This window comes from Numenius arquata, chromosome 25 (genome assembly GCF_964106895.1).
Source record: "Numenius arquata chromosome 25, bNumArq3.hap1.1, whole genome shotgun sequence".
NCBI lineage: Eukaryota > Metazoa > Chordata > Aves > Charadriiformes > Scolopacidae > Numenius > Numenius arquata.
Window position 1 is genome coordinate 4,945,025 of NC_133600.1, and position 25,241 is coordinate 4,970,265.

A 25,241-nucleotide genomic window follows, 5' to 3' on the forward strand; every position below is an offset into this window, starting at 1 on the left:
AGGGCACGAACTGCTGCAAGAATTCGTTACCGCTGCAGCAAAATAAAAGCGTGGCGAGGAAGGAGAGTTTCCTCTCTCCTCCCGGGGAGATGGAGAGGGGCAAACCCAGCGGTGCCAGGTCTGCCGGGGGGGTTTGCACCCACAGAAATACCGATTTGGGGCTCTGGGCTGGAAAACAGGGAGGGCCTATGGAGGGTCCATCCCAGAAACCTGCCATCGCTCCCATGTGGAGGTTTTTTTTTTTCCACTGAGGATGGAAATAGCAGAATTAAACCCATTTCTTTGAAAATGCCAAGTGGAGACCAGAACGTCGCTGGAATTTGGCAAAACTAAAAAATACGCTTTCCTTTTGGATTTTTTTTTTTTTTTTTTTTTTTTTCAGGAATCCCAATTTTTAAGTGGCTCACACAGCACTTAGCAGAATTTTGGAAGCCTGGGCTGCCCCTCAGCTGGGCATGGCTCTGCCTTTAAACCCTGGGAGCTCCAGAGCTGGGCTTGCAGGGGATGGAGACCGGCTTTTTTGGGGTACCCTGGCTGCCATCCCAGGGTGGGCAGCCCCCGTGGGTGCTGGGGACCTGGCCCAGGGGGCAGCACCCAAATGAAATGAGCTGAATTATAGTTTAAGGCAAAGCTCGGCATCGGCATGGCGGTTCTCCGCTCTTTGCCATGGAAACAAGCGTTGCTAAGGGATTGCTTAATAGGGAGTAAAATATTCTAAAAATCTAAGTTTGTGCGGCAGCAGGATTGAACCCCCGGTCCTGGGGGGCGGATGGGGCTGTTGGGGGGCTGCTCACACGCAGCTGAAAGCTCCAGCTCTCCATCCATATGGAGAATCCCCCGGGATGGGAATAACTGGGCACAGGATGGGGGTGCTGGGTGATTTGGGGTGGGCACGGGCTCCCCGGCAGCCTTGGCACGGTCCTGGGGTTGCTCCGGAGCTGGGGGTGTCAAGTCTGCAACCCTTTAAGCATCTATGTTATTGAAGTGACTCCAAAGGGGGTTCCAAGGGATAAGGACTCCTCGGAGCGGGTACAATGCTGCCCGGTGCCTCAGTTTCCCCCCCCCGCACGACTGACCATCACAACCCGGTACCCTCCGTGGGCACGCTGAGGACCATTTAACTTTATTAATTTTATGGGCATGAGGAAAAGGGCTGGGGAGGTGGAGGGGGGGGGGGAATAATACGTGCAGGGACCACCTCTGACCTTGACCCCCGTCCCGGCTCCCCGCGGCAGCTGGGCCGTCGCGCCTCCGCCGACAGCTCAATGGGCGCTTTGTCTGCGCCCGCCGGCCCCGTGCAGCCCCCGTCGCCCCCAATAATATTTATGGAGTCGGCGGTCACCTTCTCCCCCGCTCCCTGCATCTCAATAACCGCCGGGCTGGGGCAGATCCAGGGAATCTGGGGATTTATAGCCCGGGGAGTCGCTGCTCTTTCGCCCCATGGGGTGTGGAGTGGCGGATCCTGCCCCTCCGGATTCATGAATATCCCCCCCCCCGGTTGGTTTCGGGGGCTGTTCACAGCCCCCAGGCTTTTTTTCTCTTTCTTTCTTTCTTTTTTTTTTTTTTTTTTAAATGCCTGTTTAAAAGCAAACAGGTGGGGGAATTTTCTTGCTTTTCCCAAGTCTTGCAAAGTCGCTCTGCTCCCAAACCGGCTTTGGGCGGGGGGGAGGAGAGTGGGGGGTGGAAAAGGCGGTGAAAACACGCTGCTGATTTATTTTATTGTGCTTCTGCTCGCTGCCCAGTTCCTCCATCAATTAAAACAATCGAAAAGCTCCTTTCCAAAGCTCCTGCAAAGAATATTTTAAGATCCTTCTGCCGGAGATGCTGTGGATGGGTGCAGCCCCGGTACCCCCAGGTGCAGAGGGATTTGGGGGTCTGCCCTGAGCCCATCAAAGTCCCCGAGAAGCTCCCTCGGCATCCTGGGCTCCAAAGCAGATGATTTAAACAAAGGCGTTTGTTCAGGAAGGGATCGATCAGGGAAACCCTAACATTTGGGGAAGAAAGAGGAGGATCGGTGAAGGCGCAGAGCACAGCGATGGCCCCGGTTTGCTGGGACTTGGAAAATCCTGATAAAGGGTGACTTCTCCTTGATGGGAGATTCAGGGCAAGAAGGGACCGGGCGCGAATCCAAGCTCCTGCAGAGTTATTCCAAACTCTACCCAAAACGGGGCTGAAGCAGCGGATCTCTGCGGGTGGGAAATTGGGCCAATATGGGCTGGTTTTGTTGTTCCCAGATGCTCCAGAAATTGGCCAGTCGTGTCGGATGCTACCACCGCTAGTCCCACATGGATAAGGGCGAGAGCCTCTAGGCGTGGATCAGGCGCTGAGTGATGGGGAATCGCTGAGCCTCACGTCCTTCCCTGCTCCTTGGGGGAAAAATCGGCCCAGAAAGGACCCAGCAAATCCCCCGGGAGACCGGACACCCGGGGGCTGACACCGACGGCTCTTCCGACAGCCGGCCTGGATCTTTGGGGTCCCCAAATCCCCCCCACGATGTGGAGTCGCTCCCATGTGCCATCCCCAAAGGCACGCGCTGCCCCGTCCTGCAGAAACTGGATTTTGGGGCTGTTTCACTGGACTTTGGGAGATGCTCCAGGGTAAATGCACCAAACTGGTCCTTTCCCAGCTTTGCCGTCATCTTCTGATGAATTCTCCAGTTTGGAGCAAACCGGTCCCTGGCTGATCATGGAACAGAGCAGTCCTCCAGTGCCGATGGGCGTCTCTGTGCTGGTTTGGTGCTTCCTTCTGTTAATTGAGCTGGGAGGTACTGGGCAGAAAGGTGCTGGGATGCCGGGTACGGCCACAAACCTCCCTGCTTGGAAAATCCTCCTTTTGGGCTGTTTAACCCCAGAGCTGCAGGTACCGCTGTGCTTCAAGCAGCGCTTTCCATGGGGCTGGGGGAGGATGGCTTGTTCCGACCCCCAAACACCGCACGGGAGAGAGGAGGAGGAGGAGGGATGCTGGGGAAAGCAGAGCCGTGATTTCCAGGGATGCTGAGCTCCTTTACAGCTGATCCATCAGGAGACCAGTGGCAACATCAGTCCCCTTGTCCCCATCTCACCGGGGCATCCCGGGGACACATGAGCATTCCCCGGCACCCGGCTTGAGCCAGGGCAGCTTCCAGCCTATTTAAAAGAGGAAAACGATTTATTTTCCTCCTCCTCTGCTGGGTCGGAAGGTGCCGTGGAGCATCCTGATGCTCCATGCCGAGCTGTGTCTGCGCAGCCCCGGAGCCGCCGCTTCCCGAGGCCACGGGGCAGGGGCTGGTCCCGGCTGTGCCGTGGAGCATCTCCGGCTGGCCCCGAGCGCAGGCGGCTTCTTCCTCTTCCCCTTCCTCTTCCCCTTCCCTGGGGCTCGTGCAGGGAAATGCTGCGTGGTGACACGGGCCCTCGAGCACTGGCGGCTGGAGATGAATCTGGAGTGTCACCTCCTGCCACCACCCTCGTTCCCAGCCTGCGGAGGGGATGCGTGGGAGACAACATGCCCCTGCAAAGAGCGGAGCGAGCGGAGGAAGACGGGAAAGGGAAAGTCCTGGGAGGCAAATATAAACTGATTTTTGGGGAAGCTGGATCTCCAGAGCTCCTTTATGCAAAGGGTTTGTGCTGCTCTCCACCCAGGGCAAGAGCTGATGGGTGCTGATGGGGCTGGGGGAGTATAATTTCTGGAGGTGTTTTGGACACCGTGGGGTTTTTCCAGGTGGGAAATGGAGGTTTTGCCACAAGAAGAGTGTGTGGGAAGGCGGTTGGGGCACAGGGAGCGCCGGGGGACGGCTGCCACCGAGCCACAAACCAGCTTGAGAAGGGCTGGACCCACCGGGAAGGGCAGGGGGATGGGGTGCCAGCCTCCTGCTCCCGTCTCACCGGCATCGCAGCCCTCCCGGGAGCGAGCTACCGGCGGGCGACGGAGGGTGGTTGTAACGAGCATCATCGCCGGCTTGCTGAGCTAGGCATAATTGTTGCAAAAACCGCTGCGCACATGCTGAGCTTCATAATTATCAGGCTTGTCTGCCAGGCTCTCCCTTCCCCCAGCACAACGGCACACTTGATTATGATTATGGTGGCTAATTTTGTCTGGTGCATCTTAGGCATATGGGCCCCCACCTGCTCTGAATATGCAAACGCCGCTGATTTGCTCCTCGGCGGCCGCTCGGAGCCGGGGCCCGTGGGCAGGCGGGGAGGGGGGGGAACCTGCCCGGCGCCGCGAACAAAGAAATCCCACGCGGCGAGGCGGGCACAAAGAGCCGCCGGCACCGGCGCTGCCCACGGCGCGGCCACGGCCATGCCAGGCCACGGGGCTTGTGTCCCCTGGGCGAGAGGGAGCATCTGTGAGGGGCGAAAGCCTGTGGTGCATCGTCTACATACACCACGTCGTGCACACATAGCGTGTCGTGAACGCACCCCGTGTTGTGAACGCACCCCGTGTCGTGAACACACACCGTGGCATCCACACGCACAACCCTACGCAACCAACACCCTACCGACAACCCCCGCCACGCGACCCCCCTCCCCTGGCTTTTCCCTGCTCCAGCCTGGCTTTCCCGCATCGCTGTCGGATGCATCCGCATCCCGCAGCCTGGCAGAGCCCTCCCCGCCCGTCACCACCTATTGTCCTGGAAGGGGTGAGCGGGGTTTTGCTGGGGGTGGGGGGATTGGGGGGGTCAGTGAAGGCTCATAAAAGCCCCCACCCGACGGTGAAGGGCAGCTGAGGTGGTCTCACGTCCGCCTCGCCGGGGCCGCTTGTCAGAGGCGGGGGGGGGGGGGGGGGAGCTTTGCCATGCTAATGGATAATTAGACAGGCAGACAGACTGACAAGGATCCAGATGGATGGATAGATGCCACGAGGATCTGGTGACAGATAAATAGGCAGATGCTAATGGGCAGCGCAAACAACAGCTTAGACTCCTGCTAATTCCCACTGTAATTTTTAAGCTCGCTCCATCCTCCCCCTTTTCCCCCCTTCTCTCCCCCAACGCTGAGCTCTCACCAGCACGTCCATCACTTATATTTATATTAATTTTTTTTTTTTTTTCTTTTTGCACCGAAGTGGCATAAATGGGGGGTTAAGGGCTCTAAGGAACAATGAGGAGCTGCGAGCTGAGGTGGGCGTCGTGCGGGGGCTCGGGGAGGTGAAACCCCTGGGGTCACCCTGGGACCAGCCAGAGCCGGGCTCGGCTGTCGGGGCGTCACCGTCCCTGGCACTGCCACCACCTCCCCAGCACCGATTAATTTTTTCAATTTTAAATAAATAAATAAAATAAAAGGTTTGAAAGGTTTGTCCCTTCTCTTCCACCGTAAGGACGGGGAGAAAATTGTGAGCGGAGAGGAGGAGGAGGTGGATCAGAGCCCGAAGAGCCGTGGCCGAGCGGGCGGCGGAGACAAAAGAAAGCATCTTCGCTTGTTTTCCCTTGCCGGGGGGGAATCCACGTGGCGGTTGCGGGAAGGCGGGGAAAGTGGGAAGGGGAGATAAATCCTGCTGGAAGGCTTTCGGCGGCGCCCACACCGTGAGGGAGATTTATAGCCCCACGCTTGGCAGCCACCTGCCTGCCATGGGTGCTGCTCACCCGCTCTGCTGGGCAGGGCTCGTTAGCCGGGACCCCTGCCTAATGAGATACGGGGATGCCCGTGTGGTTGTAGACCTTTGGGTCTTTCCAGCTTGGCAGGGACAGCGCTGCCACCATTGTCATCCCGTTGTCCCAGCCTCGGAGGGGCTGAGCCGGAGCCTCGAGCATCCTCCCGTGGGTACCAGGGCTGCCATGCTCTGCCTCCTCTTCCTGCTGCCTGGGCTCATCTCTGCCTTACCTGCCCATCTCCTGCTTATCACCTCCCCCTGATTTGTCTCTCTGCCCATCAGTCCCTCCGTCATCTGCTCTTTCTTCCACTCTGCCCCTTTTCCCTTCCCTTTTTTAAATCGTTTTTCCTCTGTTTCACGCTCTCACTGGCTTCTTTCCTCCCCGGCTCTAGAGATTTCCCTCCTCTTCCTCACCCTCTCTCTTCTCCTGCTGTTTTTCCCTCTCTCCAGTGTCTTTTCTCTCCCCTCTGCCATCTCAGGGGGGGTCAGTGGGACAGTGGCAGTGGGGTCTCGTGGTCCTGGTTCAGGCTGAGCTGCCAAATACAGCCCCGGAGATGCCCTTGGGCATCTCCGGGGCTGTATTTGGCAGCTCAGCCTGAACCAGGACCATGAGGAGATGCCACCAGCATCTTGGGAGAGAGATGGAGCCTGGTCCGGGGTGAGGCAGAGCCCCCAAAGTCACCCAGAGCATCCCTGCCAACCGCCCCGTGCCCACCCCGCAGCAGGACCCAGAGGAAAAAAAAACAAACCACCATTTCTCCCTTATTTCACCCAAACTGAGGCCGAGGGGGAGGTTGGGGATGGGTCTCCTCGTGTCCATCATTGTAGGAGCACCGTATCCAGCACAAACTATCTAGGTCAGAGCTGCCACTGGGGATTAAACCCCTGAGAGCCTCTTACCAGCACCATATATATATATAAAATACATACATATATATATACACACACCATATGTATATATATGTATATATATATATACACTCCATCATCATATATATACACACACTCCATATATGTGTGTATATATATATGTATAATCTCAGCCTTTTTTCTTGGTTCAGCTGGAAGCAGCTTGCCGAGACAATTAGGAGTTTTACCAGAAATGACCCCGTTGCAAATATTCCGGGTTTTTTGGTTTGGTTTTGTTTTGTTTTTTAAAGAAGCCGATTCCAGTTCTCAGCAACCTCCTGAGAAAGCACCCGGGGGCTTTTCTGACGAGCTCCCGCAGGTATTCCCAATTTCCTTCGTTTGCTTTACAAGGTAAGTGGGGGAAAAAAAAAAAAAAAGAGAAATATTTTCCTTATAAATATAGATATACGCATAGAAAATATTCCAGGGATTTTTTTTTTTTTTTTTCCCCTGCACAGGAAAACTCCCTCTTTCCAGGAGTTTTCTGGGCTCTGCTCCATCATCTGCCTCAGGTGGATAAAGACCCAGCGGTTACGGGTCAGGGTGACTGGATGGACGCTATTAAGAAATGTGGGAATGGTGAAAGCTTTAATTCCCAATTGAAAAAAAAAAAAGAAAAAAAGTCCTTTTCTGGGCACAGAGGTGGAAAGCACCTTCAATTCTCCATTCTTTTCCTTTCAGTCCCAAAATACCCCGGGAGGAATCCCAAAAAGCAGCTTCACCCATCCCCGTGCTTCACCCACGGGCAGCACTCGGGTGACACCAGGACCCCCACGGCCCGTAGCCATTGGGGAGAAAAAAGACAATATTGGGAACGTGAGGATCAGAGAAGCTTAAAATACAACCCAGCTCTGGGGGAGGTAATTTTGGACCAATTCCTTGGGAGGGCCATCACCTGTCAAAATCCTTTTGGGTAGTGGCCCTCGTCCCTCTATGAGCACCTGGCTTTTTTGGGGGGGGACAAACGGGCACACACGGGGTACGGCCATGGCCGTTGACCAAGACAGACGGACGGCATCCCCAAGACGGACGGAATTCGGTGCGGGAAAGGGGGGGGGGGCGGCGATGGCATTGCCTAGACGAGGCGTTTAATTAAGATGCAGGAGCGGTACTTTGGGTGCAAAAAGCAGAGGGGGAAGGGTTAAGGGGCGGCGGGAGAGAGGGGTGAGAAGAAAGCCCGAAGAAAAGAAGGGACCTCATCGCACCCGGCGGGGCTTGATGGCTTAATTACCATATTCAAATCTAATTAATTCCCCTTTGCATAAAAAGGCCACGGCGGGCGTGGGACCAGCCTTGCAGATGGCGTCTCATGCTCAGCACCATTTTGGGGCCGCCGGCCATCTTAGAGCGAGGAGGAGGAGGAGGAGGAGGAGGAGGAAAAAGAGGAGGAGGAGGAGGAGGATGGCTTCGCCCGCGGCGCCGAGCATCTGCTTGGGGGGCACCCATCGGGCACCGAGGGCATCCATCGGGCACCCATGCCGGCACCACCAACCCCATCCACCATCATTAATATAGCTTTGAGGAAGAGGATGCTCTTTAAAAGCAAGGGGGAGGAAGAAGGAACGAAGCCAAAATGGATGGGGGGGGTGGGGGTTTTAAAGCGATGGGGCATCACGATTGGGGAGTATTAATGTCCCGTCGCCCTTGGGTGGGGGTCCCCACTCCATCCCTGCATCCCGGGGTCTCCAGATGGGATGATGCCGGTCTCTGCGCAGATGGAGGTTGACGATGGATGTGGGGATTATTGTCCCTGGAGGTGGGTGGGCGATGGGGAGCGAGGTGCGGAGGGGGGGGGGTGTCCCAGGGAGACGTATGTCTCCCTGGGACACCACCCCCCCGCCGCACCTCGCTCTCCTAAAAAGCAGCATCGACACCCCCCAGGAAAGGTGAAAGTTGTTTTTTCCTAATGTTTCGGACAGCTTCGCCATCACGTGAAAAACTCGGAGGACCGGAGGGGACGTGGATTTTCTCCCTTGACTGACTCCCAAGGATGCGACGCTGCTGCTGCTGCTGCTGCAGGGGAGGGGGAGGGGGCGGGGGGGTGCTCCTCCCCACCCCCACCCCCCCTTTCCCAGCGCCTCTCGGGGCTGGGATGAAAATATTATCCCAAAACGGGCTCCCGGAAGGAGCCAGGAGTCGCTTGTGGGGCTAAATCCGATGTCTAGGAGCAGGACAAAATGGGGTTTGGGGGTGGGGGGCTGGATGGGGCAGAGCAGGAGGAGCTGTGGATGGATGGTGGGGGAGGCTGCACCCCCTGAGGGTAAAGCAAGAGGTGAGGGGGGGGGGAGATCCCCCCTTACGCTGTTTAGTCATAGAAAGGGATGGTTTTGAGTCATAAAGGAAAGATTTTTAGATGTACGTTAAAAAGGAAATAGGGGAAAAAGTCAATTATTCAGCAATCAGAAGCTGTTACCAATAGACCACTCTTCCACGAGCTTTGGGGGGGGAATCGAAACATTTTCAGAGAGGAATATAAATAAAATGGGAATAAATGCTTGGGGGTTTTGCCCAAAACAATGGGAAAAAAAAGGGGGAAACAATGAGAGAAAAATCAGTGCAGCACCTTGCAGCCTGGCAATCGCAGCCGCCTGCCGGGACCCAGCGACGAGGGGCAGCCCAGCCACGCATGGAGCCATCGTGGGTGTCACCCGTGGGTGTCCCCCTCCATGGAACTGCTCCACGGTCCCCCCAAATCCCCGTCTGAGAGTTCGGCGGGAGGTTTTATGGGGAAAACCCAGTGCCGGCTGTCTGAGCTTGCAGGAAAGCAAGAAAAGCCCAAACTTACCCCATCTGGGAGAGGCGAAGGGGTCCCGAGCATCCTTGTGGGGGCGAAGTCACCTTCCCTCACCCGGCTCCGTGGGACCTGCTCTTGCCATGGAGAGTCGTGACCAAACCAGCCCGTCCCCAACAGCCAAGAACAACTTCACCGCTGCAGACTCCTACCAGGAGCAGCCTCTTCCCATCCCAGCGGCGCTCACGGGCAGGAAATCCCAGTCCACGGTGCCCCACGGGGCTCCTCCATCCTTCGATGTCCAGGGTGAGGGTGCTGCGGGGTGGGGGGTCCCCCCCGGGGCTCTGGTCTGGCTGCTCCCCTTCCCTCCGGCCGCTTTGCCCCATCCCCGTCTCCGGTGATGGATGCTGCCGGACCGCGGTGATCAAAGCAGGGTGGGGAATTCTCCTCTGCAAAAAATAAGATGAACAACGTTGTCACGTCCAAACCCACACCCATCACCTCCGAAACCACACCAATAACTCCAAACCCACACCGAGCACCTCCGAAAGCACACTGAGCACCTCCAAACCCACACCGAGCACCTCCGAAAGCACACTGAGCACCTCCAAACCCACACTGAGCACCTCCAAACCCACACTGAGCACCTTCGAAACCATACCAATACCTCCAAACCCACACCAATACCTCCAAACCCACACCAATACCTCCAAATCCACATCAAGCACCTCCAAACCCACACCAATCTTGCCCTGCTCATCACTGAGCCATCTCAAACCTCCTGCAGCCGCGCTGGGCAGGCCCACGTGGCCAAGACGATGCTTTAAGGGGATCGCAAAGGTTTCTCCTGGCACCGCCGGAGCCTGGGGAAGGACCTCGAGGTCTCCGCACCCACTTCTGTGTACAAACCCCACCCTGGGTACTCCCCCGGGTCCCCATTTAAGGACAGGTTTCTGTTTGACCTCTCCATGGGGTCTCCAGGGGGTCGAGTGGCTCCATCACCCCATGGATCACACCCTGGGCTGCATCCCGCATCCCATTTGACAGACGGGATGGCATCGGCAGGGAGAGGAGCCAAACCTTCCCAGGAGCCGGTGGGGAGGGAAACCCCCCCGTGTCAGATGATGGGAGCAAACCCCCTCCAGACACCCTGGGGCATCTCCCCCGTCCCCCAGCACCCGCTGCCGAACTTGATCTGCCCCAGCTCAGCCTTTTTATCACCCAAAAACACTGGGTGTGGAGGTGAGGACTTCAGCCCCAGCACCCATCTGCCTGGGGTGGGGGGATCACCCATCAGCCCGGGGTGGGGGGGAGCACCCATCAGCCCGTTCACTTTACTCCCAAAAACTCAGCCCCCCGACACCCCCCAGCACTTCCAAGAGTGTCCCATGGGAAGAGAGGACCCCAAAAGGACCGGAGACAGGGTGGGATGATGGCACTGCCCCAGAGGCAGGGCAGGAGCTGGTGGGGGGGGGGGTGTCGGGGGACACAACACACACCAAGGGGACGCCCAAGGGGACAGGGGGGCTCAGACACAATGCTGCCATTGAGGGGGCCGCGCCGTGGGTCCCGGCCCTTCCTGCCCAGACACAATAGGGGCGGCCCCGCGCGCCACTTGTGCGCATTGTGCGGCAGCAGCCCCCCCCCTCCCGCCCCCTCCTTTCTGTCCCCCATCGGATAATGGATCCGCTTTGTGTGCTTGGCTGGACAAGGACTTTGTGACGGAGAAAGAACCGGTGTTTGTCTGTCAGAAGAGATCGGCCAAGAAAGGGACAGGGAGGAGCGGCGGCTGGAGCGGGGCAGCGTCCCCCCTGGCCGCAGCATTGGCCTTGCACGGCCCCCAGTATTCCCAGTGGTGCTGGGGCCGGGGCGGGGGGAAAAGTCCTTGCTGGGAACTCAGGGAGGTGCAGCTCGGTGACCTGTCGCTCAAACCCCATCCCTGGTCCCGGCGAGCATCCCGGTGAGCATCCCGGCGAGCATCCCACCAAACACCGGCTCCCCTCCCCGAGCCCAACACAAATCTGCAGTGGCGGAAGGTCCGTGTCCCCCTGCCCGGCTCCAGCCCCCCCAGCCCCTCCGGGTCCCCCCCGACCCGCCGTTCCTGGGGATGGGATCAGCAAAACCTACAGGAGATTAATTCTCCGGCCGCCTCGCTCCTGCTGTACCAGCGTGCGGGAAGGCGGACGGGATAATCCCCGACTTCGGCGTAGGCGGAGCCGCAAAGAGCAGGATTAATAAGAACTAGGCTTTAATTTCAGCTGCCCTGAACAGGTCCCTTTTCCTGCAGCGTCCCCAATTCCAGCACACGGGACAATAAAGGGACAGGGGAGCTCTGCGGCCGACGGCCACGTCCCCAGCTGCTCCAGGAGGGGAAAGCCAGCCCTGGCACCGTCCGGACAGGAAAATGGCCGGATTTCAGCCCAGCCAAGCATCCAGCGCTGCGTGTGTGGGTACACGCGTGTGCCCGTGGCTACATGCTAACACCACGCGTGCGCCACGTGGCCCCGCACGCTCCACGGAAGCAAGCGCAGGGTCCCTCCGGGCAGCAAAGCCTGCGCAAAGCGGAGCTGAAAACCGGGATTATTTCCTGTTGGAGCAATTCAGGAAACTGGGCACATTTATCCTATAGGTTGGGACAGGTTTTCTAATTGCTGAAATGCTGGATTTTGAAATCAGGTCTGTGCAAAGGCCGGTATTTAATGAAAAAATGTAGAATTTGTTTTCCCAAAATTTTAGCCTGGTAATTGGTTTCTCGATGTGCCGATGGGTCTGTGCTCGCTGCGGGGCCCTCGGGGGACATCTGCCAGCCCAGACCCTTTCCGAGGGGGCCAAGGCGGGGACGTGACTTCAGGAAAACCCAAACCCCATCGCACCGGGAGCAGGTTCATCCCATCCCTGCTTCATCAGCACGACGGCAGCGGCATCGCCAGCCCAGGCTGAGCATCCCGGGACTCCCACCCCGCACCCCACGCACGGGTGGCATTTTGGGGTGACATAGGGCTGGAGGTGGCATCTCGGCTGCACGTCCCCCCCCCTTCCCAAGTATATTTTGCTGCTGGTGTTTGGGGTCTGGGTGCCCATAGAGGGTGAGCATCTCGGGCAGCATCACCCCGGGGGACCCCGAACCCGCATCCCGGGTGCTGTGGGGCTGAGTCGGGCCGGCTCGTCACCCGCCGGGAAAAGCGGCTGGGCCGGCGGGATGATTAGGGTGGCCTGTGGAGTAATTATCTCATTGGGCAACTAATACCCTTTCAGCGGGAGCGGGGTGGGGAAGTATTGTTCGGGCTTAGGGATTACATCAACCCGGCTGGAGCAGACAATGTGCTCCCCCTGGGAAGAGGCAGCTCAGCCCCAGGGGGAGAGGAGGGAGGCAGGGGCTGAAGCTGTCTCAATTAGTGAGTGTCCCAGCCAGGAAAAGGGTGGTGGGGGCTCTTGGGGGGGGACATGGGTAGTTTAGCAGGGAAGAAAAGCATCCTTAACCCTTCGTTTTCCTCCCGTAAGGGGACTCTATCCTTCACCCCTGAGTTAAGCCCTGAAGGGACAAGGACACGAAGGGAGGGCTGGATGTGTCCCCTCCTCCCTGTGATTCCAGGGAAAGCAAAGCACAGCCGGTTTTCTCCTTTTTCTGCCTTTTTTTCCCCTTTTTGACAGCCCAATGCCAGCCCCTTCCAGCCTCCCTGCGCATCAGCCACTTCACCCTCCTACTGGGGACAAGCAGCAATTGGGGACAGTGGCCAGGGCCACCAGAGGGGCTGGCTGGGCGGCGAGCAGGGCACATCCCCAACCCCAAAAAGAGGTGCCGAGGAGGTTGGGGGGTGACAACCCCACACACCCACACCCAGCGACACACAGCATTGGGGTGCTGCAGGTCCTTCCCCCCCCCCCCCGAAACACCGACTCCGGCCCCACGGCCACCTTGCTGTGGCTAGTGTGGGGCTGGCGTTAATTTTGGCTGGGTTCATGGTAAATCAGGCGTGAGGCCGGCGGGCCGGCGGCAGCCACCGCGCCAGGTTACCGGCGGAGCAAGGGGCCGGCTCCACCTGGCCCTCGCCATCCGTGGGGTGATTAAACACGGGGCTCCCAGCTGCCATACATTTTTAAATAAATGAATAATACATAGCGGGGTGATAAATAAATAACGGCCATACATTTGAACTTAGCCTCTGAGAAAATCCTTTTAGTTCAAAAGGACCGGGGCGCTTGGAAAGGGGAGCCCATGCATTTTGAATGGGCTGCCATCAAGTGTCAGGGCTTGGCAAGGGAGACGAGGGGGGGAGGGATAAAACCGGCTCTGACACAAGCTGGGGGGGGGGACGGGGGACGGGGACAGAGGGTCCTTGGGCATCACCAAGGGTGGCTTTGGTGGGAGCAGGCAGCGATGGCACCCAGGGTTGCAGATGCCCCGACGCCGGACACCGAGAGTCCGGTGTACCCCGAATCCCTGGGAAGGAGGAGGATGAGGATGGAGGGTGCCGTGGCAGGAGGTGAAGGGCGGCACATGAAAGGTCCGGTCCCACCAGCCCCGGCTGTGCCGAGGAGGAGTCCCCGTTTAGCAGAGCAAAGGCAGCGTTTACTTAGCAGTGGCCCTACAAAGAGGTGGGTGGCCCTGGAAGGCGGCCCAGACAAATACAAGGGGATTAGACAAGTGAAAGGTGTGAGCGGAGGGACGAAGGGGAGGAGGATGCTCAGGGAAGGCCGTTAGCGGGGGCATAACGAACTGCCCTGAGAGGGGAGGGGGTGGCAAGGCAGAGGTGGGTGGGAGCTGGACGGGGAGAAGTGTATTGTCACCTTTTTTTTGGGGAGGGGGGAAATCCAGAGAGGAGGATGTCAGAGGAGCTGGGGGGACTGGGATTAGCTCTGAGGCTGCCCAAGCTGCACACGCCTGCCTTAACATGTGTCCCTGCCACGCACAGCTGTGTACATGTGTGTTTTGGCCATGCACAGCCATGTACACATGTCCTGGCCGTGCACAGCCATGCACATATATGTCCTAGCCATGCACATGTATGTACCAGCCAAGCACAGCCATGCACATGCATGTCCCCGTCATGCACACGCGTGTCCCAGGACAGGGTCCTGCCGGGACTCTCTCCCTCGTCCTTCCCGAAGCTCGAGAGCCATGGAGGGAACTTTAATTCTTTGCGCAAACTGCTCCCGCTCACTTGCATCGCTAAGTGGGTATTGATTTATTAGGCTGTAATTTAAGGCAGAACGTTTTAAAATGAACTCACACACCAAGCCCAGGCGCGAGAATAAACAAGCCCTGATTTATTTGCTGCCCGTCTCTCGGCAGATGCCGGACGGGGCCGGCAGCACCGCAGGGCCAGGGGGCACGGGGAACCGCTGGGGACGGATCCTGGCACGGGAGGACCAGGAGGGGAGCATCACCCCATCCCCTGCACGTCCCCCTGTGAGGGCTGCACAGCAACCCCCGCACGTATCCTGCACCAGCAGCCCCATGGAATGTCCCCCAGACCCTCTCCGGTGCTGGGGTGCACAGGATGAGGATGGTGGCAGCAAGAGCAGGGGCAGAGCTGCTTTGACCCAGGCTCATCGCCCCAAAGGGACAGCAGAGTCCAGATGGCACCAGGACAGGCAGGAGGGCTTGGTCCTGCCATCGCCTGTGCCCTGCACCAGTGGCACCCGGGGCATCGCCCAGGACCAGTGCGACCCCCCCCCCCCCCCAGCAGCACCAGAGATACGGGGATCACTCCCCATTTGGGGTCTGGAAACTGTAGACTGGGGAGGTTTGAACCAACCCTTTAATTTAGCTCCAGCAGAGACTCCCAACTTCACCCTCCCGACAAGCAGCCACGAAGCCAGACCTCCTCCGGCATCAATCAGCCACGCTCCCATGAATGCACAGAGCCAGGACTGGGGGGGGGTGTGTGTGTGTGTGTGTGTGAGAGGGTGGGAGGGGGTGATTTCATCCCCCCCCCCCCCTCCTCCTCTCCCCGCCAAGCTCAGCATCCCCCATCCGCCTCCACCAGCTGAGTCCCGGGTGTCAAACCCCCGCCAGGTCCCATCTGCGGGACCCGGCCACCGTGGCGCATTCCTGCGAGCCGGCCCCGGCGCAGCAGCTGCTGGCCACAGCCATCGCCGCCGCGGCGCGGGCAACTCGTCTTGACCTTGCCGGTCAGGTGTTGGGGAGGGGAGTGGGGGGGGGGGAATAAAAAAAAAAAAAAATAATAAATACAAAAAAAACCCCAACCCTCCTCAGTGCCGCCAGCCGTCGCCGGGGCACGGGGAGGGTTTAATGCAGCGGGGACTATAATGGGGCCGGCTGGGGGAGCGAGGGCGAGGAGAAATTAGTGTCAGTGTGTGTGTGCCTTAAACAAACCTGCGCCGGGGTGACGTGAATGAGGGCACAGCCTGTGTATATATTAGTGATGGGATCTGACCTCGCTGGGAGGGCTCCTTCCCTCGCTCCGCTCCTCTGGGCGTGGGAAAAAGGCCTGGGCTCTTTTCACAGCTGTTCTCGCTGCTGCACTGAGCTAATGGAGGGGCTGCCCGGCTCCCTCCTCCCCCCCGCCGCCTTTTCAGTCCTTCAGCAAAAACCCCCCTTTCACAGTCCCTTAAAAACACACCTCATTGTTCCCGCCTGGATTGCATTGAAATGCCACTCGCACCCCGTCTCCCGGAGCAGCCGGCCCTGACTCCGGCTCGGCTGCGCGTGCACACGCGTGTGCAAGCCCGGCCGCGCACGGGAGCACACGTGTGCCCGGCTGCGGGTCGAGGCGTCGCAGCCGGCACGGGGTTTTCATCCCTAAAGTCTGCTCTGGAAGGGGTGTCTGGGGTGGGGGTCGGGGGGAGAAATGCGGAGCCGGTGTTAATGCCCCCAGCTCGGACCCCCTCCCGCCTCTCCCTTTTATCCGGATGCTGCGATTTTGATATAAAAAAAAATGAGCCAAAAGGTACCAGCGCCCGTCCCTGATGTGCAAACCCAGAGGTTTGGTGAGGAGAGGGGACACGTGGCTGTATCCCCATCCATGATCCATCCATGGGGACCAACGGGGACCCCAAACACCCCGCCACCACCCTGAGCTCCTCCACGACCCCGGCCGTGCCCGGGTTTCACAACCAACGTTTGATGCTCCTGGAGCAAATGCTCCGTGTTAAATCCCTGCGTGACACACAAAGCGATGGGATTCCCCGGGGATGGGGCACTTTGGGCACATCACACCTCGGTTTCACCCGATAGCGGGCCCGTGGGTCCCCCAAAAATCCCCTCCGAACTCCGTGGAAATCCAAGATTTATAGAAAACAATAAGCAGCCGCGCAAGGATCAGCCCTCGCCTGGTTTCCCGGGAAATTAGGGCAGAGAAAGTCTGGGCTCAGCCTCCCAGGGAGCTGCGGGGACGGCGGAGCTGGGGGTCCCGCTCACTGCGCAGCCGCCGTGGAGGGAGGGGAGGGGGGGCTGGTCCTCGAAGCCGGCAGCAGCGGCACAGGCACAGCCCCCCCCGCCCCCCCCTCCACCAGCCCCACCATCTTCCCCTTGTTTGCCAGGGCCCAGCCCCAGAATAGCACCGGGATCGTGCTTTTCATTAAAAATAAATACATACATTTCTGGTGGCGGCGGCGGCAGGCATGAAAACACCATCCCCAAAGGCTCGAAAACCAAAAGGCAAAGGCGGCGAAACCCACAGTTATTATTTTTTTTGAAGCGGCTGGGATTTTTTTTTAAGCTAATCTCCTGCCGTCTTTGGTTGGGGGGGGGGGGGGGGGAGGGTACATCACTGGCTGGCGTTGGCAGCGGGACGGACAGACGGACGGACAGGGCAGCATCCTCGGGGCCCGCTCGTGCCTCCCCCACGTGCTTTCCCCGCTGACCTTTCCCCGCTGCGCTGATAGATACTTTCTGACAAAAGCGGGGACGCCGCACACCTTCCGTCCTCGCTCTGCGCCTGACGCAGGGACATTGCCACTAGCAAGTCCCTGTCACCGGCTATTAGGGGGAGAAGGTCTCCGCCGCCGCCCCGCTCTTTCCGCATGAGCGCCGGTGCCAGGCAAGGGGGGTGTGTGTGTGTGTGTCACCCTCCGGACCCCCCGGTACGTGACGCATGTGCCCCACGTTGGCCGTTTCTTGGTGGAAATCCGTTTAACGGCCACACGCGGGGTTGTTGCCAGCGAGGATGAGCCCCAGCCCTTTGAAGTCGACATATGTATGTGACGACGCACGTATGTGCGTGACCTACATTCCGGGATGCAGCAGTTTCCCCCGGGGTGGGCGATGCCCACGCGTGCCCACGGCGAGGGAGCTCGGATGACCCTCGCCTACCAAAGCCCCCTCAATCCCTGAGGGAATCCGGGAGGATTCCTGGTGCTGGGAAAGGGAAAGGCTTCGGCAGCCGCCGCTCGGTCAGAGCATCCTGAAAACCTCTCGCCAAAGAGCCCAGGAGAAGGGTTTGGCTTTGGCAGGAGGGACAAAGCGCGGCCACCAAGGCCACATCCTCGTGGCACCCTGAGCATCACCGACGTGCGGCGGGTCGCCCCGCATCCCGTGCCCTACCCCGGTCCCCCCACCCCGGCGAGCACCCGCCCCGCTCCGTTCGCTTTCGAATATTGTCATTTCCCCGGTTTTGACTTCTCCACCCAGCGCAGCCATGGAGTTTCCATAGAAACATGAAGATATTAAACTGTAAATAATAATTTCTCCATAAAAAAAAAAAATAAATAAAAGAATAAAAAAAAAAAAAAAGAGAGAGAGAAAGCAAGGCCTCCAGCGCATGGCGTGGGGATGGGAACAGACCCCGATGCCCTGGTCACCCGGCCCCGCACGTGGGGTCTCATCTCACCCCCCCCCAGGCTGGGTCCCGTGGGTGGGGGTCCCATGCGCACCCCTGAACGGGAGCCCCGCACCCCTCCAGGACGGAAGGAGGACTGAGTGCTCTCTCACCGCTCCTTCCACCGCCGGCACCTGATTTATCCAGGTCGGAGACTTCAGCCTGACATCTATAAAAATTAGCAGCTAAAGAGCCAGCCGGGCCGTTCTCCCCCAGCTTTGGGTAAATAAACGGGAGCTTCGCCGCCGCGGTGACACATACCTGATGGGAAGGAATTGTTATTTACTGTTGCCTGTTCGACGGTTATTTTTAAATGGCCTAAAGTTAAACACATCAGTGTTTTTCATTTTCTCCGGCTCGGGGATATGTTTTTGTCTGGGGCTTTTACCCTTTCTGTCTATTTAAGTGATACTTTTTATCATAAATGACTTTTTTTTTCTTCCCCTCTCAGCTGTCAGGTTGGAAAACCATCAGCTTGCGGTGGGAGGAGGGTGCAATAGTGGGGTGGGGGGGTGGCACGGGGAGCCCCTCGCTGGGGGACAGGGAGGTTTGTGCGTATCGGTCGAGGCCGGGAGTTGTGACCTTTGGGCACACACGCGTGCCGGTGGCCAGGATGGCTGCGATCATGGCTCCTGCCACCCACCCCCAATTAAAACCCAAACACGTAGCTGGAGGCGATCTTGGGGGGGGTGTGTGTGTTATTTTTGGGGCTCCAGCACACGAGGTGCCCACCCCGCCATTCCATGTTTCCTGGCTGAGATTGGCGGCCGTGGGGTGGAGATGGAGCTGCCTCCCGGCTCCTCTCAGCACCCCAGACCCTGGCATCCCCCCAGCTCCCTCCATCCCCTGCACCAGCCACGGCACAAAGGGCTCCTTCTGTCCCCCCCGCCGAGCCCCGGGGCCGGATCCTGCCCACCCGAGCCAGCAGAGCCGACACGGGGCCACAGCACCATCCCGGCACCCCACCAGCCAAGCTGGCCATGAGCTCTCTATTCCCATCTCCAGGGCTGGGCCAGGGTTTTGGGGAACATCCCATTGCCCCCGTCTTACTCTGCTGTGCCGGCACCGGAACGCTCAGCCCGGCTCCTCTCCCGGTGCCGGGGACCAGGACCGGAGACCCCCGGGCTCAGCCCAGGGCTGGAAGCCACCCCCTGCCCCAAAGTAGCCAGGCCGAGCACCCCGGCAGCGCCTGGGATTATCCTCAGCGTAACATCCCCCGGGAACAAGATTGCAGCTTAGGGCCTAATGGAAAAGAGGAGAGAGATGGGATTAAAAGGGAAATAATGACTATTTCTTTAGCGAGGCCGGGGAAATGAGACGGGGATTAGCGTCCTCTTTACCAGCAGCCCCCGATCCTGCCGGGCGGTCCCGGATCCATCCGGAGCAGACAGAGACACCCGCTCTCAGTGTCACTCCTGAGGGTGACACCGGGGCTGGTGGCATCAACCCCGGGGAGACGAGCCCGACTGTCCCGAGCACGAGGCCAAATCGCCGGTGCCGGATCCATCCTGAGCACCCGCCGCATCCCTCTGCCACCCCCTCTGCCCACACGCGGACGGCACGAAAGGCAGGCCATTTCACAAATATTTGCTAGCGCAGTGATTTTCCTCTCCCTGCAGATTTGCCGGGAGAAATTATAAAATATTCTGCAAGGAATAAAACATTGAAAATTAAAACTTCACTTGCAAAGGCACAAGCCCCAGAATAAACCTTGAAAGGCTCCTTTCTCTCGCCTTCGGTTGCACACACCACGCGGCGCAATTGGCTGCTTCCCTGGAATAGATTCAGTTGCTATGATACCAAGTTTGCTTTTAACGAACCCCAGAAAATTAATGGCATTCAGCAGATAAGTCCTTAAAGTGGAACCTATTTTAAGAAATTCTTGTTGAATGGTTTACAAGTAGTCAGGAGGGAGGAGAAGGTTTCCCGAGCGCGGCAGAGCCTGCGCCGGTTCCCCCTCTCCCCCCGGGTGGGATGTCGGGGTGTGTGGTGGTGTGTTTTGGGGTGCACGTCAGGCTGGGACTGTGAGAGGGGAGGGCAGGGTTGATGCCCGGCATCGGCTCCCGGCGCTGTGCACGCCGTGCATCCCTCCCGCTGCTGCTCGGCCGCCGCTTTGCGTCCTCCCTCCTGTCCCCACGCGGCCTCGCCGCTGCTGAAACGCTTCTCCCGACAGCCAGCGGCTTCCTCTGCCGGCGCTCCGGGAACGCCGGCAGGTCCGTGCAGGCAGCCTCTGCCCAAACCCGCACACAAAGCCACGGGGTTCACAGCTGGTCCAGATTTTGGAGAGCCTGAGGCGGTCAAAGGGATGGAATTGGGTCTGGCACGGAAACCTGCCGTCCCTTGGAGGAGCTCAGGGCAAATAAGTGAGGAGCTGGGGGAGGTTTTCCTCCTGCCCCATCCATCCAGCCCCGCAAGCAGAGCGCAGGGTGGCATCAGCCATCGGATGGGGCACAATCCCCCCCACCTTGGGGACCTGTGTCCCCACCAAGAAGACAAACCGGTGGCTCTGGATGCTGCAGCGGCCCCGTGTTGTGCTGCAGCAAAGGCTCTCACCCAACTCAGCACCGCCACGGCTAAAGGACCCAAACTCCTGTCCCTGTCCTCAAGCCGCAGGCAGAGGGGCTCAATGGGGCACATGGCATACGAGGGACTGTCTCCTCTTTATCCCACACCATATTTTGGGGTGTACAGGGGTGTTCCTGCTTTATCTCACACTGTGTATAGGGTCCGCGTCCTCCCTGCCCACAAAAAGGCCCAAATTGGGCAAGCCCCAGGTTGTTTGAGCCGGCTGGGGGTGCAGGAGCAGTGCCAGGGATCACAGAGACCCGGGACAAGGAATCTGCCCCTCTCCTGCCTGAACAAAACGAGACCTGTCGAGAGGGAGGAAGGTGCCCCCTTGCCTCCCGCACCCCAAATTCCTCCTCTGCTGCCGCGACATCAGGTGAAAGAAGAGGCACAACCCCACATCAAAGCAAAACCCCGGCCAGGATGTGCAGGGTGGGGAGAGGCTGGTGGGGCGAGAGATCAGGGCGTTGAGCTATTTAATATTTGGAGCTGATGCTCTTCCTTTGCCCGTTTCTCGGCACCAACCCAGCCAGGGAACCGATGCACCCGAGACACGAGCGGCGACAGGGAGAGTGGATGTGCCCCGGTGCCACCACCCTCCTCGGGCTGCCGCGTCCTCGCGCCGTGCTTGCCACCCACGAGAGAGCGGTGGCTGGGCTGACATGGTTCGGACCTGATCCTGCAACGGTTTAAGCACGTGGATGCCTAGGTCCATCTGCGGAGCCTCTCCAATGCCCGATGCCTGAGAGCGCAGGACCAGACTCTGCGGCCACAGAGGGGTCTCCCTTACTGCCCGCTCCAAGCTGCACCCCAAAACAGAGCACACTGCTCCCCCCCTTCCCTGAGCTTCCCAGGAATAACTGGGGACCGCTCAGCCTTCGGGGTCACCATCTACACCCTTTCCCCTTCTCCCAGCATCAGCCACTGGGGCTGAATCCAGCGCTCCTCTGCCTGCACGGCCCCGCAGCCCCCGGGCAGCCCGGGCTCAGCCCCGCATCCCTCGTGCCAGCGAGTGTCCCCGGGCACCATGGGGACCGAGAGGAGCCAGAGGGAAGGAGGGAGCTGGAGCACGCAACACCCCGACGCACAGGCAGCAAAGCAGGAGCACAGACGGGGGCCGGGAGGGACCGGAGGGAAGGCTGAGACCGGAGCACCCTCGGAGCGATGCTCCCAAATCCCCCTCTCCAAAGAACAAAGCTGCGATCTCTCTGCAGATGCAGAATAACCGACGAGCGACGATGATTTATTTCTCTTCCCCAGTAGATAAACCACCCTCGGAAACGGGTTTGGGCTAAATTACAATTTGCATGCGGTAATATATTTAAGCAACTTTCCTTCTACTTCGTTATAATCAGGGTTTCTCTGGGGGTTATTTCTGAGCTGGCCCCGTTTCATTTATCTCCGGCACACCCGGCGCAAGCGAGCTTAATTGCCGATGTGGAAATTAAAACGACAGCGGAAAAAAAAAAAAAATATATATATATATATAAATTAATAAAAGAAAGGTGCTGGGTTTGCAGGTAGCCTGAGGAACCCCGGGTTGGAATCGAAATAATCACCCAGGCATAGGCGCTAGCTCTGGGCCTCAATAAAAATGATTAAAGACAAAACCCCGCTGAAATTTCCACTCCACAACTGCGTTTGGCTTCCAGCCGCTCTCCTCCTCCAAAGGCACCGGGGCCGGTGCCTCGAGGAGGCCGGTGGCCGCTGAGCCCCTCTCCTGCCGGGAGGGCAGGGCTCTTCTCCCGGAGAACAGCGAGCGGGTTTTTACATTCGGTTCTCTAGCTTTATGATATCACATACACTCATACAGCTAGATAACCAAAGAGAAAAACCAACCCAGGTCTTTACAAAACGGGCCTCGGCCGCGCCGCCTGCCTGGGGGTGTCTTGCTCCAACATCGGAGCCCCCCCCGGGGTGGCCACGATCCGCATCCCCTCGCCGCCAATAACGAAGAAACCCCAACAGTTTCCCTGGGAGAACAGGAATCTGTCCCGGCACCTCGGGATGCAACACGCGACCCCGGCGCTCCCCAAAGCCCGCCCGAGCACCCCGACTCTACGTCTGCACCCCAAAGGGGACCCACACCCAAATGCGGGCTCAGTCCCATGGCCTGGGAGCCATCGCAGGGCAAGGTGCTCCCCCCAGGATCCACCCCCGCCGCCTGCGGCCCAGGGACTTGCCTCCTTCCCAGCACCAAATTCGCCCCCAGACCCACCCCGGAGCCCACTCCCACTTTATAATTACTGTAAATTACTGGCACGGAGCTGCTGAGTCATGAGAGCGGCTGGGGAAGGGACGGGCCCAGCCGAAAGGGCCCCCCCGGGGTTTCCACCGACCCCCGGCTCTGCTCTCCTCTTCCTCCCCTTCCTCCCACACCCACTCCCTGCAGCCAGGCCCACATCCCCAAGAGGAATCCCGTATATCCTGGGGGTCCGGGCCGTGAATCCCCCGGAGGGAAATATCCTGCGTCCCCCGGGGCGGCCCCGTTCTCGCCCTCCCTTGGACCCCGCGCCCCTGCCGGGAAGCTCCGGGCTCCGGCCGGGCCGCGGCGGCGGATGCTCCCGAGGAGCTGCCCAAACCGCGGGGCTCCGGCCGTGCGGCCTCTCGGGGGGAAACTCGGCGGAGCGTCTGCCCCCGGTCCCCAGCGAGGAACGGGAAGAGGACGGGGGATCCCGCGAAGGGGAGCCGGGAAGGGATCCCGGGGAGAGGGTACCTGCTCGCCCCGCCGGGGCCGGTGCTACCCGCTGTCGCCGTCGGCTCGGGATCGCCGCCGGCTCCGGGTCGCCGCATCCTTCCCAGGCTGGCAGGGTAGGGAGGAGGCTCGGTCCGGGACGGAGACTGGATGCCCCCGCCCGGTGCCGGTGCCGGTGCCGGTGCGGGTCCTGCTCCCGCTCCCCGGCGCTCCGGGACCTGCTTCTAAAGTTGAGGCAGAGCCGGCGGCGGAGGGATGGCGGGAGGGCGGGGGAGGGCGGGAGGAGGGACGGGGCGGCCGGCGGGGACAAAGCCCGAGCGGCGGGGCTGGGACAGCCCGGGCGTGGGGCCGGGGCAGGGGTCAACCCCCCCCCCCCCGGGGGGGGCAGCACCATTCGCCACGGCCGCCGCCGTCCCCGGGGGCTGGCCCGTCTGCTCTCCCCGAGCCCCCTCCCCGGACGCAGCCTCCCGCAGCAGCCGGCCCGCCCCGTCGGGGAGGCGGCGGTGCCCCGGGGGTAACCCCGCTTGGGCAGGGCCCTGGCGGAGCCGTCCCCCACGGTAAAATATAGGGTTAAACCCGACGTGCTCGGGGCGGGGAAGCGGCCGGGGCGGCGGGGGCAGCCGGACCCTCCCGTCGAGGCTGCGCTCACGGGCCCCGCTGGCAAAGGGGAAAATTTGCGGCTGCTCGGGAGTAAAACCGGGCTCGGCCTTCCCCGCCCCGTCCCGGGCGGTAACAGCGTCGCCCGACGGGCTCGGCCTCGGCTCTGCCTCCCGGTCGGGCAGGGCTCCCCCCGGGCCCGGGACAAAGCGGGGCCCCTACTCGGTGGGGCAGAGCCGGTGCCGAGGTCCGGCTCCACGTCCCCCCCGTGCGGCCACCCGGGGCCGGTCCCGGCCGGCCCTGCCCCGGTGCAGGGGGTCTGCTCCGCTCTCCCAGCCCCAGTCAGGGGAGGGGGGGCGGGCAGCGGCCCTTCCTCGGTACCCCCAGCCGCCTCACACCGGGAGCGCACCGGCGGGCCCAGCCGTGACCCCGGTGTGCCACACACCCACCCAGGGGTGACCGGGCACCGGTGCACACGCAGGTTCACACACGCCCTGGTGCGCACGCAGGAGCGCTCACACCGATACAAGATGCTCACACTCGTCCTGGGGCACGCACGGCCCCGCACACGCACCCGTGCACGATCACACACACCCCCACACGGGACACACCGGTTCTTCCCGGTCCCCCCAGCCTTGTCCCGGCCCGGTGGGCTCCGCAGCCCTCCCGGGACCGCCTCGTCGCACCTCGCTCCGGTGAAACGGCGGAAAAGGAAACCAAGAGGCGGCCCGGGCATAGCACCGGCCCCGGGCACAGCGCCGTGCCGGTGCCCCGGCTCTGGGCAGCCCCGGGCGGGCTCCGCTTCTAACGGGGACCGAGAGCAGCAGGTCGGTGCGGGCGGCGGGGCCCGGCTCCCGCTCACGGCGCTCTGGGTTTCGGGGAGGAGGCACGGATCCATCCCGGCCCCCCGCTATCCCCACCCGCCCTTCTATAGATACAAACCCACATATATAAAATATATCATTATACGTATGATGAATATCCGCGTTTGAAAGGGCTGGGAGCGATGCACGGCGGCGCTGGCGGAGATGCCAACCCTCAAGCACCGGCGGCTCCCCGAGAGCAGCGGGGCTTTGTGCCTCGCACCGGGGACCCCCGGGTTGGGGGGGGTGGGTGTGTGGGGGGAAAGCCCTTGGCAGGAGCCCCGTCCGCAAACGGCGGCCGCAGCATCGCGGGGGCGCGGGCGGAGGCAGCTCCCGCCGGCACCGGGCACCGGGCACCGGCCCCGCCGCTCTCCGTGGTGCTGAACCGCCGCCGCGCCCCGGGGGCCGTGCGGGGTCGCGTCTCCTCCGTCCCTTCTCTTTCCAAGCCGCCGCTAATTAATTGTTACTCTTGCTACTAATTATTACCGTTCTCGTCCCGGCGGTTCCCGTCGCTCCGCCGCGCGGCGGGC

General features: G+C 60.3%; 1 protein-coding gene across 1 annotated transcript in view; it reads right to left on the reverse strand.

Moving 5' to 3' along the window:
- Positions 1 to 25,241, reverse strand: part of TMEM161A (transmembrane protein 161A) — a 44,695-nt gene that overhangs the window by 11,135 nt on the left and 8,319 nt on the right. The window contains 1 exon segment of the mRNA XM_074164030.1: positions 1,206 to 1,379. Coding sequence (XP_074020131.1) covers positions 1,206 to 1,379 — 174 coding nt within the window.